This window comes from Micromesistius poutassou, assembly GCF_964030765.1.
Source record: "Micromesistius poutassou genome assembly, chromosome: 16".
Classification (NCBI taxonomy): Eukaryota; Metazoa; Chordata; class Actinopteri; order Gadiformes; family Gadidae; genus Micromesistius; species Micromesistius poutassou.
This window is the reverse complement of record NC_140286.1, coordinates 985,920-1,004,114: the sequence shown is the minus strand read 5'-3', so window position 1 is coordinate 1,004,114 and position 18,195 is coordinate 985,920. Positions and strand designations below refer to the sequence as shown.

The 18,195-nt window shown below is 46.1% G+C and overlaps 3 protein-coding genes across 4 annotated transcripts; 1 reads left to right on the top strand and 2 right to left on the bottom strand.

Annotated features, from left to right (window-relative positions):
• Nucleotides 1-87: 87 nt before the first annotated feature.
• On the top strand, nt 88-6,349 carry eif4e2 (eukaryotic translation initiation factor 4E family member 2). 2 transcript variants are annotated; one of them, XR_014638602.1, is made up of 8 exons: nt 88-340; nt 1,066-1,177; nt 1,278-1,412; nt 1,807-1,911; nt 2,687-2,839; nt 3,390-3,530; nt 4,522-4,608; nt 5,451-6,349. XR_014638602.1 is itself a non-coding variant. In XM_084481531.1 (8 exons), the coding sequence occupies exons 1-7, from the start codon at nt 186-188 to the stop codon at nt 4,568-4,570; spliced, it is 846 nt and encodes a 281-aa protein (XP_084337657.1). In that variant the 5' UTR covers nt 97-185; the 3' UTR covers nt 4,571-4,608; nt 5,451-6,349. The 2 variants fall into 2 exon arrangements, 1 of the variants encoding a protein (XP_084337657.1); XM_084481531.1 differs by having other exon boundaries at nt 97-340; nt 3,390-3,526.
• A 740-nt stretch (nt 6,350-7,089) lies between these two features.
• LOC311361210 (phospholipid scramblase 2) lies at nt 7,090-9,581 on the bottom strand (the record flags this gene model as incomplete). The annotated part of the gene is made up of 7 exons (XM_084481413.1): nt 7,090-7,116; nt 7,248-7,306; nt 7,428-7,527; nt 7,705-7,816; nt 8,697-8,889; nt 9,045-9,122; nt 9,260-9,581. 7 exons carry the CDS (start codon nt 9,579-9,581, stop codon nt 7,090-7,092), a joined length of 891 nt encoding a protein of 296 aa, XP_084337539.1.
• Nucleotides 9,582-11,141: 1,560 nt separating this feature from the next.
• Nucleotides 11,142-17,867, bottom strand: chrng (cholinergic receptor, nicotinic, gamma; the record flags this gene model as incomplete). The annotated part of the gene is made up of 12 exons (XM_084480933.1): nt 11,142-11,351; nt 11,682-11,815; nt 12,200-12,494; nt 12,899-13,013; nt 13,206-13,320; nt 13,555-13,755; nt 13,925-14,022; nt 14,404-14,559; nt 15,667-15,791; nt 16,173-16,217; nt 16,605-16,741; nt 17,810-17,867. The coding sequence occupies 12 exons, from the start codon at nt 17,865-17,867 to the stop codon at nt 11,142-11,144; spliced, it is 1,689 nt and encodes a 562-aa protein (XP_084337059.1).
• Nucleotides 17,868-18,195: the final 328 nt, after the last annotated feature.

Sequence of the window (18,195 nt, the reverse complement as noted above, 5' to 3'; positions counted from 1 at the left end):
GTAGAGCTTACTGGACAAAAACAAAATCAGTGCCATATTAATTACTGTTTTGTTGTGGGTTCTGATTTAATTGCCACTGCATTGAAATAAATTATAATTATAATCAGTTATTGGTGGTTTCTACGTTTATCCTTTCGTATCTTACAAAAACGGATGCTCAAAACTTGTGAAACTCCCTAGCTGTCATGATCAGCATGACAAAAGCGATTGGCCGACCCAAGCCGTTGCGTGCGCGTCCACACGTTTATTGTGCGCGCCGCCGTTCCTGCGGAATTCAGGAGGTTGTGGACGGACACCCAAAGGCTCCACTCCAGAGAATAATGAACAATAAATTTGACGCGTAAGTAATCGAAGTTTTGTGGCCAATATTTGAGAATGCGTGCGCAGTCGCGAGAGCAACATTTGCCAGGCATCGTACTTCAATGTTTATGTGGTGCGTTTATAAAGAGGTGTGTCGGTTTTAAAAGTCTTGCATGGGCAAGGCGCTGAACATACGAGTGCATGTTCAGCAGTAAAATCAATACATGTCACGGAATTTGAAATGATAAAGAGTGCAAAATAGCTAATGCATATGCATTGTACAACGGGGGCTCTTTATCTTAAGATAGGCGAATACGACCCAGGCCCCGTGGGCCGCTTCTGCATCCTCGGCTTGTCGTTGTTGGGAAGGAGGAACAGATGTAAGCGTGGTCGGCTAAAAACAAGCTCCCAGCCGCTATGAACTGCGAGCTCCGGAGGTGCCATATATCACCAGCCTGAGAGTATCGCAGTAGTTGTTTAGGGTCATGTTGTCTGTCTGTCCCAACGGTCTGGGAGTACACGTAAGCATTGCCGGGTAAAACTGGGCCAATAGTGAATAACATGGAAGGTGTATTAGGCTTTAACTTGCTGCCCTGCGTTATTAACAGCTCACCATTTGACATGTTTGTGTTTTCATTATTATTGACGTAAGCGGTGCTAAAACGTGTAATGTGGATTTTCATGTAGCCTACCAAATTGATTTGCCCCTGCTTTTCGGTGCTGTGTTTACTCTAACAATCTTTTGTCATTGTTATTAAACTGCAGTCTTAAAGATGACGATAGTGGAGACCACGACCAGGACCAAGGCTCACCGAAAAACTGTGAGAAGGAAAAAAATGAAGACGAAGACAAGGAACAGAACACTGCTAAGAAGAAAGTGAGCAAGAGAGTCCGCCAGCAACACCACAGACCCATTCATTACCAGTGTCCTGCTCCTGCCTTTTGTATAACCTGAGTGTCCCCCTCTGGTGTCTTAGATGGTGGTACCAGGGGCCGGGGAGCATCCCCTTCAGTACAACTACACCTTCTGGTACTCCAGACGCACCCCAGGGAGGCCCGCCAGCACCCAGAGCTACGAGCAGAACATCAAACAGATCGGCGGCTTCGCCTCGGTCGGTCTGCCTCTCAAGGCTTCTGGCGTGCATCTCATACATACAGCATTATGTCGTTAAAAAAAAAAAAAGATTGAGCTGAGAAATGTTTTCGTCCCCGAGGTTGTTAAGAATAAACTAAAATGTGCCAGCTGACAACGTTGACTTAATTATATTCATGATTTGCCCTATTTTGGGCATCTCAATTTGTGAATGTACTTAATTTCATTGGGTGTTTTATTTCCCTACCATTTTATTAACTAGTTTTAATACCAATCAAACATGAACATTTTCTGTCTGTTAAAGCACTCAAAAAAAAAGCAGTGCTATTTGAAGGTGTTGTATAAATATCTCAAAGCTGTTAATACCGTCGGCCCTCCTGTCTGAAGCCCTTCCTCCCGTGTTGACGCCACAGGTGGAGCAGTTCTGGCGGTTCTACAGTCACATGATCCGCCCAGGAGACCTCACGGGGCACAGCGACTTCCACCTCTTCAAGGAGGGCATCAAGCCCATGTGGGAGGTGGGTACCGACAACGCTAATGCGTTCACGTGTTCAACTCTATTGCTAATATAGCGGACGTTGCTTTGTTCACGCACGGCGGCTCGCTGCAGGGCTAGACCTGTGCTAGCTCGACCGCGTTGGTCCATTGAGTGTGTTGAAAGGTCACAGGACTTCTGAGGGGTAAATGATGGTGCCTTCACGTGCTATGGAAATGATGGTAAATACCAAAAGCCGACGTGAAGGTTGCACATGAATACCCCCCTCACGTCGTAATTTCCACTGGAGAGCTCGTAGGATATTTTGACACACGAGCTGCCGAGACGAGATAACCTTTGACCTTTTCCAAAAAAAATATCATTCATACAGCATATTATTTACCGTTTTGTGTTTTGATAAATCCTCTTCTTACTGTAGAAGATGAATTAGGCATTAGTCAAAAATTGTTTTACCCAAGTAACGGGTCAGGATCTGTGGGTCTGCCATGTTTCATTTCACCACGACAACAAAAGCACTTGAACACAACGCACTCGTAATTTCCAGTTCACCAATGGAAAGGATCATCTTTTCCATGGCACGTGAAGGCAGCATTGAAACAGACGCTCTAGGATGTTTGTGCATAACCAGTTGAACGTACCCTAGTGTCTACATCATGTTGGTAATTAGTCCAAGGTGTGTGTGTGTGTGTGTGTGTGTGTGTGTGTGTGTGTGTGTGTGTGTGTGTGTGTGTGTGTGTGTGTGTGTGTGTGTGTGTGTGTGTGTGTGTGTGTGTGTGTGTGTGTGTGTGTGTGCGTAGGACGACGCCAACAAGATGGGAGGGAAGTGGATCATCCGGCTGAGGAAGGGGCTGGCGTCGCGCTGCTGGGAGAACCTGATCCTGGCCATGCTGGGCGAGCAGTTCATGGTGGGGGAGGAGATCTGTGGCGCCGTTGTGTCCGTGCGCTTCCAGGTACAGACAGACAGACACACACTCAGAGACAGACAGACAGACACAGAGAGAGAGAGAGACACACACACACGTACACACGTACACGTACGTGTGTATTGTGGTGGTGCAACGGATCTGTGCAATCTGTATTGTTTGTCTGTTATTGCCTTTATTGTATGTCATTTTCATTATGTTTTAAAGGAGAAACTTTACCGTTCAATGTAAAACCAAAACTATAAGGTCTATGCCCAAAAATATAAGTAATTAATTATCTACTAATATTAAAGGAAAAACTTAAAGCTGTAAAAGGTATTCCACGAATTACTCCTAAATATATATCGATATATGACATATTTTCAATTAAGTATGGCCACTATCAATGTGGCCATACATTGTAGGATTAAAGTGTGCTTGTGAATAAGATGCAAAAAAAAAAAGAAGCGTCAGAGAGACTGTCCATAAGATGCTGGGTGTGGGTTAAGCTTCAGGTTGTGGAAGGAGGACAGAGTTGTGGTTCCATGACGCAAGCTGTCATAGCCTGGTGTATTCCCCCCCCCCCCCCCCCCTCCAGGAGGACATCATCTCCATCTGGAATAAGACGGCCAGCGACCAGTCCACCTCCGGACGCATCCGGGACACCCTGCGCCGGGTGCTGAACCTACCGCCCAACACCATCATGGAGTACAAGACGCACACAGACAGCATCAAGTATGTATGTCTCCCCCTTTAATTACTACTCTATCACACAGACACACCGATTAGTTGGACCATTTCTCACAGTGTATTTTGCCTATTTGTTCCCCTTGCTTAGGCTGCTCTGGTTTTATCGTGCACCTTCAGTATCACATTTTTTTTATATTTTATTAGATAATAGCAGTAGGAATGTGAGCATTCGTTGAAAGACAAACACAATGATGGCAGAAGACGATCATTCTTGATTTATTGTTTCATTGTATGAGCAGTTTCAAAAGAAAAATAATCATGTTGATTCTACATGTTAATTTTTATTTTGAAATGAAACCGTAACATTCTACAACAAGTCTACGTTGTTCTGCACTTTGGTCAAGATAACCAACCTAGTGGCCTGACCCACACACCAACAACAGAGTAATCTGGGCTTTGCTCATCTGCGTCACAAGAGAGTACACGCACTGTACTCAGAATCCTTGTATGTTCAGTTTGCATTAACAGCAACGCGTTGTTTGCATTTGTCTGTCTCGGAATTCTTTTTCCAAAAAAACAAATTCTAGTCGTTATCCTTTTAAGATGAAATATACTGGGGCATACTTTAAGCGTTGATATTTCGCTTGGGTGCTAAACAACTAGATTTACTTGTTTTCCCACCGCCAATTGTCTCCGGGACCTTTTGACCGCATGAGAACCGTCCTGTACGGCAGTACATTCTTCTTCGGTGCTAGCCAGCTGAAGATGTCCTCATCCGTGGGACTGACTATATTCTGTGCTTGGTTGCCTAATAGCAGTTTTACAACATACCTCCACTGACCAAAAAAACCCCATTGCACCCAAAATCATTCAGAGATAATGGTATTTTATGCTTTTTTTCAATTAACTCAATTAACGCTCTGTGGTCTGATTGGTCTTCGGCGGACCAATTAAATCATTATGGCCGAAATGTAGGAAAAAACCCTTTTAGCTGCTCTGTGGTCGAGGTTGGGTGTTACTGCCTCTGTCTCTGCTTCCAGAGCCTGGGTAGACTTCCATGGTCTGGTGACTGCTAGCGGAGGTCGCTGAAGCCACTCCCCCCACCAACCCCGCCCCCAGTGCCGAGGGTAAGAGGCGCCGTGTACGCTATGAATCCAAACCCAACGGTACTCTGGGGTTTGATCCCCAGTGTGTGTGCGGTCTACCTATGGACACCCTCGAACATGATAAGCAATAAAAACAAAGTAAAAATAGTAGTAGATGAATAAATAAAACTAAAGCAAAAACAGACACACTTTCCACATGCTCGAAAGGGGGTAGGAGGAAGTAAAAAAAACGTATCTAGTACTACCCCTTAACAGATCAATTTAGCCTGGATAGTTAGTATAATATTATTATACTAACTAAAAATGTCAGTATATATAATAAAAAAAGCTATAGTAAATATATTTCCACACTTCTATCAAAAATATATATAAATATGAATAATAATTATATATAAATATTATAAATAACTAGATATGTCCCCATGTAGCTCTGGGTGAAGCTTCTGCTGTTAAGTATAGTTAAGTTCTATTTTTTTTTGCTGTCCATTTAAGGATGACTGCCAAGTATGTGTTTTAGGCATGCCGCTAACGATAATTTGACGTTGGCAAACCCGCCTCTCCTGGCCCCCCCCCCCTTCCAGGACAGCGCCTGTATGCTTTAACTCAGGTGTTTACTCCTGGTGTAGCGCTGCTGTGCGTAGCTTGGGTGCTTTTTTTAATAACTAGGCGTTGACTGACGTGAACGTAACAATGACTTGATGTTGCATTGAAGGAACGCATTATTTATAACTCATTGAATCAAGGAATTGTGCTACAAAATTAAAAAAGGAAAACAAAACGCCAATGAAGCTGAGGCATGGCGGCAGCCGTGATGTGTTTGTCATCCTGTTGTTGTTGTTGGTTTTGTTTCCTCTGCCCTGTAGATGTGATTGGACGATGGGCTCGGGGGGGGGAAGGAAGAGTCCAGGGATGGACGCCTCTGCTGCGACCAAGCAGAGTTTAAACACGGAGACGGAGACAGAGTGACAAAAAGGACAAGTAGCCCACACCGCTTTGTCTTGCCATGGATCATGAACTATTGGAACTGAACCAAAAAAATGCATTTAGGAGAACATGGATCTGAGCTGTCTGTTCGAGAGAGAGAAATACGTTCTTAGTTTCAGGTGTGTGTGTGTGTGTGTGTGTGTGTGTGTGTGTGTGTGTGTGTGTGTGTGTGTGTGTGTGTGTGTGTGTGTGTGTGTGTGTGTGTGTGTGTGTGTGTGTGTGTGTGTGTGTGTGTGTGTGTGTGTGTGTGTGTGTGTGTGTGTTTTATTTAAAGAAAACGCGTTGTGCAACTCCCCTTGCTCACCACTGGAGGGAGCCAGTGGGACAGACGTTTTGTTGAGCTGGCCAACAGAAGAAGAGTACTTGACTAGGGTTTCTATGTAGACAACGTAAGCTGATCAGTGATGTAAAACCAATATGGTTTTTTTTGTGTAACACAATCACACGAACCCTTAGTCAAAATTTAAGTAAATTACAGAGACAGTTTTATTAGCAATCTGAGACAAACCAGGTCGTAGGTGTTATTTTATTATAGTACTTTATTTTAACTATGAAACATCTGGTTATTTGAACTAGAAATATTATTTGTCTACCAAAATATATTTGTAAAAAAGAAAAAAAAAAAACTGACCACTTAAGAGATTCACCCTTTGGGATCAGAAATCTATTTTCTTTTTCTTGCCCCGTCTTAATTCATCCTCCCCCCTGGATGATGAATCCCAAAGGATGAGCAAGACCTTTAAAAAAAAATTGAAAAAAAAAAAAAAAGATGATAAAAGAGTCTGGAAGGTTCTGTGTCGTAGGCGTCTATGGAAGGGACTGTCAAAGCTGCCTATATCACTGTGCCTGACCTGGGGCCCGCGCTCGCTGACCAGGTTCTCCATAACCTCCTACCTTTCTGTGTGGCTAAAGAGTCTGCGGAGCCGGGGGGGGGGGGGGGGCCCGCGCTGTGCCATCCTTTACACAAGATGGATGGACGGACAGGGGCCCTCGGGTGGACTGATTCCACTAGGCCCCCCCCCCACATCCCCCTCCCTGGGTTGTAATTTTGTACTGAGGATTTGAAACTCGGAGTAGGAGCTTGGGGCCCCTCCTCCTCCTCCTCCTCCTCCCCCCATTACAGTTTTTCCACCAATCCCTCTGGATCTTCTGTTTTTGTTTTTACCGAATTTCGGAGTTTGTTGCGACAAAAAACTTATTTTGTGAGTTAAACTGTAATGCTGCCTAGGATTCATTGGATACGCGTTGCTCGGATCAGGTGCGTGTCAAAAACGAAAAGAGGAAACGCATTGTCTGATGTACACCTGATGGATTATAGCAATAAATGTAAAATATGCATCTGCTGCTATAACGTCTTTGGCTCGTGTGATTCTTTCTCCTCACGGGTTTTGTTTTGTGAGTAAAGGGGTTGCGGTGAAGAATCTTTTTCGGCTGACGTCTTGGCTCCTTCAGCGCTGGTAGCGGTCCACAGTCAAGATGTTTCTTTAGTGGCGAAGCAATCAAACGCCGACTCTGTGATCAACTCATCTCGAAGAACATGTAATTCTGAAAATGTTGGAAGTACCGGCAGTCAGTCTGTGCAGCGTAAAACAAATCCGTACACAAGCAGTTGTATTGCAGCACATGGAGTCAGTCGTTGATTTCCGGTGATTTCATCATCATTTTGCAGAGCTTACCAATAAGAAAGTAGCGGCTAGCAGGAGCAGTTTGCTGGACGAGTCTGTATTCTGCAACACTGTGGGGTGGAAGTACATTAAATTTAAGGGGCTTTGGGAAATGCAAGGTGGACAAGTTAAGTTAGCAGCCAGAGGGGGAAATCAATGTTATGCTCTCTTCAGATTGGGGGGGGAACTCACTCTGCAGCCCAAAGTACTCGTGGTCCATGTTAAACTCATCGCTGAAGCCCGGCCATTTCTTCCATATTGTGCCAATTCTCTCCCCCATCAATGAGACGGCCTATAGGGTTTTGAGTCAGTCAATTTCAACATGTTTCTTAAGGCGAGTACAATTTTAGTGGCATCTTTCGGACTGGACTTTGCAGAAATTGAATATAATATTCCTACAAGGATGGATGGATGGAAGCATCCACTAAATAATTGATGTAAATGATGGGAAGAGCGATGGCGGCCTTGCCTGGAACTCCTGGGTAGCAGCACAGCGTGACGGACAACAGGAGCCTAGGATCCTGGTGGTAGGAGTCCCCTCTGAGTCACACACCTCCAGTAGAGGAGTAAACATACTCCACCTGACACACACACACACACACACACACACACACACACAGAGACACACACATAGCCCATTAATTAACACCCCACACACTGCTGCACGCACTAAACCACCTGAAACAGAATGGCAGCCGTTGTACACACATTGTGCACACTCCGTAATGTTGTTTTTGGCTGATAACCTGTTCCGTGCTTCAACAGGAATAAAACCCCATGTTTACTTGGCGTTAGTAAGAGTTTATCTGGAGACATGCTTCATTCACAACTAACCGGGGCGGGGGCGGTGGGGGAGGATATATAATCCATCCATGTGGATCTGTGGTGAGGGATACCTCTCCCACCACCCAGGGCAGACTAACTAGACCCCGGGTTATTTTGGTATCAGTACGGGAAACAACACTTGTGCGATAAGTGGACTCAAATATGTTAACAGCCTGCTTGAGGTATTATTATTCAAAATAAAGTGCACAACCAACTCTACATTCCTCTCTTTCCCTGGTTGGTCAACAGAAGGCGTGTGTGTGTGTGTGTTTGGCTCCATGAAGACAGCTGTTAAGTGAGTAACCCCAGCCCAGTTTAGAGACTGCATTCTGGCCAGCTGGAATAGGAAAAACTTCTCCCTCCCCTGCTGCTATTTATACAGTACCGGGCCTCGCCTACCACGGTGGTAGGCTGCCCGGGTAACCATGGAGACCGCGTGAAGGCTTCGTCGCGTATCCCAAATTGAATGGAAAATAACAGCACTGTGTCCGTGACCAGATGATCTGAAGATTACCAGTTCATCTCATAGTTGTCGTGGGGAAACAATATCGGGGTGGTGTCACATGCGTTTTGGTGGTGTGGCCTTGGGGAGCTATACCCACATTCATCTCGTTGGATTGTCGGTCTCCACCCTACCTCTGTCGTACTGTGCCAAGCAGGAGGTCCTGGTGGGAGTAGGCCCTCATTTCCATCAGGCAGCAGCCGAGGCAGCAGGCGTCCACCCTGGGGGGCCTTTCAAAATAAAAGACCCGTCGGCCCCGGCGGTCGAAACCTTGCAGGGAGCAGGAGCGGGCTGGACCACAACACTGAAGGCACATACAAGAACTCTCTGGTGGAAGAAGTTCAGAAGATCAGAAAAGGGTTGTAGCAGAGGAGGTATAGCTGACAGAGTAAAGGATTCATTCACAAATGTGTGTCGATTTAAGTAGACTTTTTTTTGTTGTTGTTGTTATAAATTTGACTGGATAACAAGTTCGGTACCACCTTCCACTGTCACAAACAGTTGCTCACTGCTACCCCCGGTGGAAATACTGTAGATCCTTCTGGGAACGCATTGAGGACCTGCAGGTGTGTGTGTGTGTGTGTGTGTGTGTGGGGGGGGGGGGAGACGACACATGTTAAGATTACAATGAAGAGATCACTGCTTGTACGAATCCATCGCAATGCACACAAAACACACACACGTTTGCTTTGCTTACCTTGCAGGTCAGGCCCAGCTGTGACATGCAGCTGGCTGGCTGATTCCAAGGCAACCATAGGGTCCAGCTGAAGACCATCTTCCTCTTCCTCATTCCTTTGCTGAAGACCAATGCCGTTCTCCCAGGGTCTCCCAGGAGCCAGGCCTGAAAGGACCTCCTCTGACACCCAGCCGGAGGGCTCTCGGCGGGGCCGGGCTCCAGGCGAGCCGTGGGGATTACGGACGGGCCTGCTCTGACCATTGAGTGTCCTTAAGAAGGTCTCAATGTGCTTCTCTCTCTCCAGGCCGCCGTAGGGGAGGGGCTGCTCAGTCACTGCAGACATCGCTGTGATCCATGTGAGTTTGACAGCCCGGCAGTGGTGGAGGCGCACATTCAATTAGAAGAGTCCAAAGCAAACAATTATATTCATTATATCTAAGAGTCTGATTGTGTTGTATTACGATTACATTGGTACCAATCCATATAGATTGGAGCTATCTTCAAAAAGTCAAAACAAAAGAAGACATCTCATATATAATCTCATCATCTTCACTTCTCATAATGTTTAGCTCTCATTAGAGCTTTCACAATCTTGATCGAGCATCCTTCAGTAAAGAAAATGTCTTCCATTCAATTTCTGATTGCAGCAATCTTTAAAGAGGTGACAAAGAGTTGGCAATTCTAAAAGTAAACAAATCATTACAAAATATGTCCCATATTGCAGAGTCATTTCTAATAACCCAATCATTCATACTAAGTACTACACGTAAAGACAGAATATTGAAATATAAATCTGATCCCTTACCCTGTGTGGTGTACAGCTTGTAGTATAGATAACCTGAAGGTGTTCAGACCACACAGAGGAGCCTCCGTGTGTCTTTACTACCAGACGCGATCAGCTCAACCCTATCTGGGCTTCAATATGTTTGTGTGTGTGTTCACATAGTAACGTTTGGCTTTGTGTGTGTCTGTCTATGTGTGTGTGAGTGTGTGTGTGTTTGCCATGTGTGTGAGTGAGTGTGTGTGTGTGTGTGTGTGTGTGTGTGTGTGTGTGTGTGTGTGTGTGTGTGTGTGTGTGTGTGTGTGTGTGTGTGTGTGTGTGTGTGTGTGTTTGGCATGTGTGTGTGTGTGTGTGTGTGTGTGTGTGTGTGGGTACACCCGGATGTGTCTTTTGTTGGGGCTCCGAGGGACCACTCAACCATGTAATTAAAATCCTGCTTCCAGGAGTGGAGGCCAAAGAGTCACTGTGTGTTTTTAGGGGGTCTTTGGTTCTGGTTGTCTAAGAAGAAAGGACGCTGACATTGAGATATTACAAATATCAGAGCTCATCAGAAAGAGACTGGGGAACCGATATAAGAATATATATTTTTTTATTGAGTAAAAACAAAACGTTAAGTAACCTCTGGTCAACTGTGTCTTCGATGAGGGCAAAATAACTGCTCAACATGAAGTCGGGGGGGGTGGAGTTACACACTCACAGAAGGAAAAGGGGATCGTTGTGTTCTTTGCATATGATTGAACTGTATGTTCATCATTACAACTATAAAAGCATTCATACACAGTTAAGTCACACCAAACATCAGTTACAGCTGATGCAAGTGTGCAGCGGTGAGCTTGTCCTTATCATTCCCACTCGTCCAGTGAATCCCTTGGTCAACAAGGCACCGGCCACTTGGCTCGCTTTGAGAGTCAGCCCGAAGAGGCGCTGAACAGACCGCTGATGCCATCGGGTTAAGATACAACTCAGCCACATGGCGTTACATTCATCCGCGTATCTCTCATCCGCCGTTCTCTCATCTCTCTGCGTAGGCTTTCCCAAGGGGAGATCCATCCCAGCAGAGCTTCCGTTGTGGATCGAATGGGTGGAGAGACCTCCTAGGGAGTGCGGTACGGCCTCCGTGGATCAGCCCTCTGCTCCTGCCGTCCCAGCCCCGCTCACGTTGACCAGCGGGGGCAGAAACCTCCTGGGGTCCCCGGGGAAGGGCATGGACGGGGGCTGGTTGAAATGCCCCATGAGAAAAATCCCAACGGTTCCTATAGAGAATATCAGCGCCATGACGATGAAACACACCCTGTCAATCACCCTGGCCAGCAGGAACCACTCTTCATTCTCCTGCATGAGGAACAAATCAACGCGTCGTCAGCACCCCAATGTAGCGCCCGATGTAGCGCCCAGTATACCAGCTACTGCTTGATATACTGTCCTCTGTCCCTCCCCAAAAAAGATCAAACAATCAATCAATGCATTTACATTTCTGGTACTCATATTGTGTATATAGCAGTAGGTACGTTTTCCATTTTTTCTTTTCTTATCTTTTTTGATTCCATATTACTGTGTCCTGGACGTTCAGCTGTGAATGACACCCCGATGTACTCTCTGTGATTGATCATGTACTTCTTATGTTATGCTCAGGAAACATGGTCTGAACGCGGTGGCACTCACACTCTGGAAGCGGTTCTGCCCCTGAGCGGTCTCTGCGATGTGTTTGCAGGAGGCCACACACTGCTTCAGCTCTGGAGAGATCGTGGCCAGGCTGTTCTCGAGCTTCTCTGCGCTGACATCTTCCAGATCGCGATCTGGATACACACAAGGATTGAGATACGTAAGGGAAAAACGTCACCGTTTGAAATCCAAAACTGAAGGACGCTCTCTCCGCATTCACATCAAGTCATCCAGCACACAGACACTTGTACCCAAAGCGACTTCACAACGTAGGCTATTCAGAAATGTACTCATTATTTGAGCTATACGATTTAGCTGATGATCTTCTTTGGTGTCATGAGAGGTAGTTCATTTATTAGGTTGTTTATTACAATATCCAGAGATGGCACTTTTTCAAACGTTAAACAAAGTGCAACGCTGATTTCAACACCAGCGCGTGTCATCAAAGTGTGTCCTGAATTCCAGCGCTGACGACGGCTAAAGGCCAAACACACAAACACACAAACACAAACACTCACACAGCTTCTCAAAGACGGTCCTGATCAGGCCCTGCCTCTCCCGGAGCCTGGTGAACATCAGCTCCGTGCGCGCCGTCTTCAGCACGTACTCCTCCGCCTTCACCATCAGCCCCATGGAGCTGCGGCGGCGCTGCTGGTGGCGGCAGGGCGGCGGCGGCGGCCGGTCCGCGCCGTTCCCCGCCGGCCGGGGGTCCTTGCCCGCCGCCCAGTCGCCGACAGCGGCCCCCCCCCCGCCGTCGGGCGTCCAGGGTTTCATCTGCATCCTGAGCAGACGCGGCAGGATGTTGAGGAAGATCTGTCGAAGGGGTGGGAGTGGGGGGTGGGGGGGGGGGGGGGGGGGCACACCGGGGTCAAAGGGTAAGGCAGTGCTGATTGACACATTGGGCTTTATTTGAGTTTGTGATTTGAAGGAGTTTGTGATTTGTAGGGGTTTGTGGTTTGAAGGGGTTTGTGATTTGTAGGGGTTTGTGATTTGAAGGGGTTTGTGGTTTGAAGGAGTTTGTGATTTGAAGGGGTTTGTGATTTGAAGGGGTTTGTGATTTGTAGGGGTTTGTGATTTGAAGGGGTTTGTGGTTTGAAGGAGTTTGTGATTTGAAGGGGTTTGTGATTTGAAGGGGTTTGTGGTTTGAAGGGGTTTGTGATTTGAAGGGGTTTGTGGTTTGAAGGGGTTTGTGGTCTTAGGCGGTGGGGTGGTCTCACCCTCCGCACTCTGTCGGTCATCTTATGGGTGTTGGGGGTTCTGAGGGACACGTTGAGGACGATCACGCAGTTCATCACGACCATGGTGGTGAAGGATATCACAAACATGAGGTACCTGCCAACAACAAGCCAAGCAACACCCAACCACAGGATGTGGTTGTAGCAGGATGTAGAACGTCACTTCAGGACATAAGCCACCCACTGTATCCATTGCAATTGTAGCAGGATGTGGCAGCATCAACAAAAAAAAAAAAAAAAAAATCTCCATAGAAACCAATCCAAACACTAATGTCAAGCCCGAGCTTACTTTCCAATCAGGGGTACGGCCTTGGAGGTCTCTGGAACCTTCTTGGCGATGAGGAAGAGGAACACTGTCTGGCCCAGCAGAGTGGTGATGGACATGGTACATTTCTGACCCCCGGCTGTTGGCCAGACGGACAAGAGGACAGATTAATGAAGGACGCGTTGAAGCCCCGGTAAACTGTAACTGTGTAACTTTAGCTGCCTTTCTAGCTGCCTCTTTGCCAGGACTCCTTTGAAAAAGAGGTTTTTAATCTGAATGGGACATTCCTGGTTAGATAAAGGTTAAGTAAAAAAAAATAAACCAGGTCCCTGGTACAGAGGGACGGACGGAAAGACGAGGGTCCAGAAGTCACCTTTAGCAGGCAGAAAAAAGACGAGCAGGCCAAGGGAGGAGAAGAGAACGCAGGGAGCGATGATGTTGATGATGTAGAACAGGGGCTTCCTCTGGATGATGAGGAAGAAGACCACCTCCTGGTACTCCAGGTCGTCCTTGGTGTACAGAGGGTTGATCACCTTCTTGGCTGGTCTGTGTTTGATCACCCACTCTCCGTTCTCTGTCGACACATTGTTAACCCTTAAAAGGTGACATATTACACCACCAGGGGTGAGTGTGATTAGCCGTTACAAGCCGTTTTGAAAATCTGACTTGTGATGGGTGGCTTTAGTAAAACACATCAAAATTACGCTAAGGATGGATATATACAATATTAATTGCGGTTGTACCTGTAAAGGCCTCTGGGTCGATATCCACCCATTCTAACGTGTGGTTGTCTTCCTCTTTGAGATAAAGTTCCACTTCATTGGCACTGTATGTCTCGGAGCTGAGAGAAGGAAGAAGGGGCGGCCAGCTTAGCCCTAATCTGAGGCGTGCGATCATCAAAGCAAAACACCAGCTCATGCCACAATCAAGATGCCACTCATTTTTTAAGTAAGCCGAATAACTGCCAGGAAACAAGACGCATGTGTGTGATGTGTGTTTGTGTACTGAGTATTTGCTTTTCAACACATTTGTATGCCTTACTACATTGTCAAGAATAGATTAAACTAGCATCGGGGGAGTTTTCTTTACATGTTGAGGAACAGAGCTGGTGATCCCATACAGATAATGAAACATTATTTGTTTAATAAGGTAATAACACAATTGTCTTCTTACACACTAAGCACCTGTAAACATGCCCCCCTCCCCCCCACCCCCTACCTACCGGAAGACCATGGAGCAGTTCTGCCAGTCGAAGGGGAAGAAGTTGACGACGATGGGGCAGGCGCTGCGGTAGATGGCCGGAGGTAGCCAGTACACACAGCCGTTAGGGGAGACCAACGCGTTGCAGTACAGCGCCACTTCAAACTGTCCGTCCACGCTGCACATGGGGGTGAAGAAACACCAAGTAATGTCAAGCAAATGGTTTAATCTCGTCTGTGAAACGGTGACCACAACTCAGCAGTACCAACCGTCTCCACAGCTCAGGGTCGAGTGCAGCCTGGGGTAGGCGTGAAGCTCTAAAACGTGTCAGCTACAAGTTAAAGCGGACATATTACACCACCAGGCGTGAGTGTGATTAGCGGTTACAAGCCGTTTTGAAAATGTGCCGCTTCTGACATCACAGGTGGGCGTGTCCACCTAGATGTGTGCTGGATAGATCAGTCTTACCAGCCCACCCAGTGGACTGTAGCGTAACGTTGCTCATCTATCCGTCGTAGATCTAGTTGGACACGCCCACCTGTGATGTCAGAAGCGGCACATTTTCAAAACGGCTTGTAACGGCGAATCTCACTCACGCCTGGTGGTGTAATATGTCCCCTTTAATGTGCTTGACTTCTAACACGCCCACACGGGCACACAGTTGGTAACACACACACACAACACCAATACAGTGAGCGTAACGTAAGCATTCTAATCAGAGCTCACCCCAGTGGGGAATTGAACCCCTAACAATAACATAGCTCCACCAATCAAGCAACACAGGACCACAAAAGGAGCTATGTTCTCTACGACCATGGCTAACGTGGTCCTGTCGTACATGTATATGACTTAAGTTAGGACCACGGTTAACGTGGTGAACAGAATCGTTAATTAACACAGGTGACGACATAACACTAACGACACAAAGCAAAAAAAACATGTAGTGGGTGGGGTGGCGGCAGGATCATAATAGTAGCCTACCCCACATCAAGTGGAGGCTAATCAGGCTCAGGGCTAGCCTCATCATATATATATATATATATATATATATGATGTCTTTTTGGAGAAATGTCCTCTTTTTGTTGTGGATATAACCACCTGCTACACTTTAAATGGAGTACGACGAGCCATATATATATATATATATATATATATATATATATATATATATATGGCTCGTATATATATATATATATATATATGGCTCGTCGTATATATATATATATATATATATATACTCTATATGACTTAGGAGCGTGTTAACAACACAGTGTTGCCCTCTCACTTGTTCTCCAGGATGACGTCAGGCAGCCAGATCCTCTTGGAGGGGATGCGGAGCTCGTGGGTGATGTCTCCGTACAGGGTGGACCTGGGGGCCTGGTCCCATCGCAGACGGTAGTCACACCATTGCTGCATAGAGGAGGAACACTCACATTACTTTCTTCTTTACCTCCTGGGGCCCTCTTGTCTCCTCTCACCTCTGATTAGCCGTGTGTGGCGCTTTGTAATTACGCTGGTATATTTAGCTGGCAGGAGTCGTGGTCGTGGTGGAGGAGAAGGATCTATATATGATATTGTAGTCAGGCTGGTAAGCAAGCTGCCAAACACAGATACAACAGCGACCAGATGAAGGCTAGCGTTTGATACAACGGCGACCAGGTGAAGGCTAGCGTTTGATACAACGGCGACCAGGTGAAGGCTAGCGTTTGATACAACGGCGACCAGGTGAAGGCTAGCGTTTGATACAACGGCGACCAGGTGAAGGCTAGCGTTTGTGCTCTGGTTGATTACCATTTCAATCCAGACGTTGGTTGTCAGCGTCTCCTCCTTTTCATTCTGGAGACAAGATGCATTTATTCATTATTTTTTTGTCATTCGTTTTAACGATTTCCCGGCAAACATTAGAAAGAACACACACACACACACACACACACACACACAGATCATATCAGAGTGAATGGCCTTTTAATACACTACAAAGTTTACTAAAGCAGTCACTTTTGGATTGGTCTATTGTTCATGTTTCTTTTTGTATTTCACTCTTTTGTATTTCACTCAATGTATTACCTTTGGGTTACCATAGGGTCACCAAACTCAACTCGTAGCATTGCTCAGTCACCAATTCATCCCATGGTAATATTATTTTCAACAGTTACCGCACTCAGTGTTGTCTACTCTCATAGACAAGCAGACACACCGAGGTGCGCAGTGAGCCGGACTCACCAGCGAGATGAGGTTGGTGAGGGTCATCTTGATGTAGACCTGGGTGATGTCCCCGCTCTGCTCCATGGGCCGAATGTTCTTGTTGTAGCCCTTCATCAGGTCCCTGAAGAGCTCGTCCTCCAGGTTCACTGCAGACGCTGTCGCCGGGCAGAGTTTGAGAGTTACGATGACAGAGGTCAACGGGTTGATAGAGGTCTGAAAACGGCTCTGTTGTGATGCCTGATGAAGCTTCACATCAAGTGGATATTTATTTCTGAAAACCTCTACAGAAACGTTTATTTTAAAATCCGATTATACTTTAGATAGTACTGCAAGGCTAATCTGGGAATCCTTTTTTTTAAATTTTTTTATTCAAAAGTCAGTTTCTGCTAAAACCAAACATTGTTTGGTACGACGGACTGTCTAGATTTACACAGTTGTGACTGGAGGCAAGGCTAAGACAATAGGATTGTAAAACACAACAGTCATGATGTCTATTTCAGGTGGAGATTGAATATGACACTGGAAGAGGCTGCTGCATTAGGACGGACAGCCAGGAATGGGAACACGGGTCGTCTAAAATAACGATACGATATTTACCATCACAAGAGCACATAGTAGTCTTATTATAGATAATATGCCGGGTGAACCACATTGAATACCTGCTGCTTATCACGTCAGAGCCATATTTTTTAGTTGACACACGTCTTCATAATGTTACAGATTCCATTACTTTTATGCAAAAATTACTTTTTAAATTTATTTCTAAATATAAATCACCTACATAAATTATTCTAATTATTAATGAGGAGTTGCAAGGGAACGGTGTATTTTTCAGTGTAGTAGTCTGAAAAAAATCCCAATTTCTTCTTATAAGTCGTTATTCTCTTCATTGCTATTACCCTACAAATAATGTTCATTTTACTTAGAACAAATGCTTTGTTCAATTGCTCACATCCTATGGCAAATCTGCATGTTGAGCTGCACAGTTTGACGAACCATAGACTCACATCGTCTAAATATTGCCAAAGAGTTGCGTCACTGTTCAAACCCACACACTGAGGTCTCTCTTGCAAAAACAAGTGCGTAACCTCAACAAAACGCCCTGAACAGATAATGGTTAAACTAGTAAAAAAAAAAAAATACAAAAAAAAAAAGAAAAAACTGTACACACAGTGTGTTCCCGCGCACACCCCCTCCCTCGGTCGAGAGGTGCGGACTCTTACCTGTGGTTGAGATCGCACACAGAATGAAGAGGAATGATAACAGGGATCCACAATCCATCGGGCCATCGGCGTGGGGCTGCTGCTGTGTCTGAGACAGAGCAGTCACAACTTATCAGATGCCCCAGCGTTCGGTTCGGCTCTGGGGGGGGTGGGGGGGGGGGACTGGCACCTGGCCAGTGTGTGTTGTTGTTGCATCTGTGTGTGTGTGTGTGTGTGTGTGTGTGGGCCTGGCAGTAGGTCGGGTGGTTCAGAGGAATTGGGGGGTGGGGGGGGGGGTGGGGGCGGTGTACAGTGAGCGGGGTGGTCAGTGAGTTGTGTTGATTGTTACAGTCACTGTGTGTATTTCTAGTATGCAGCATAGTCAGCTGTTATGACAATACACACAC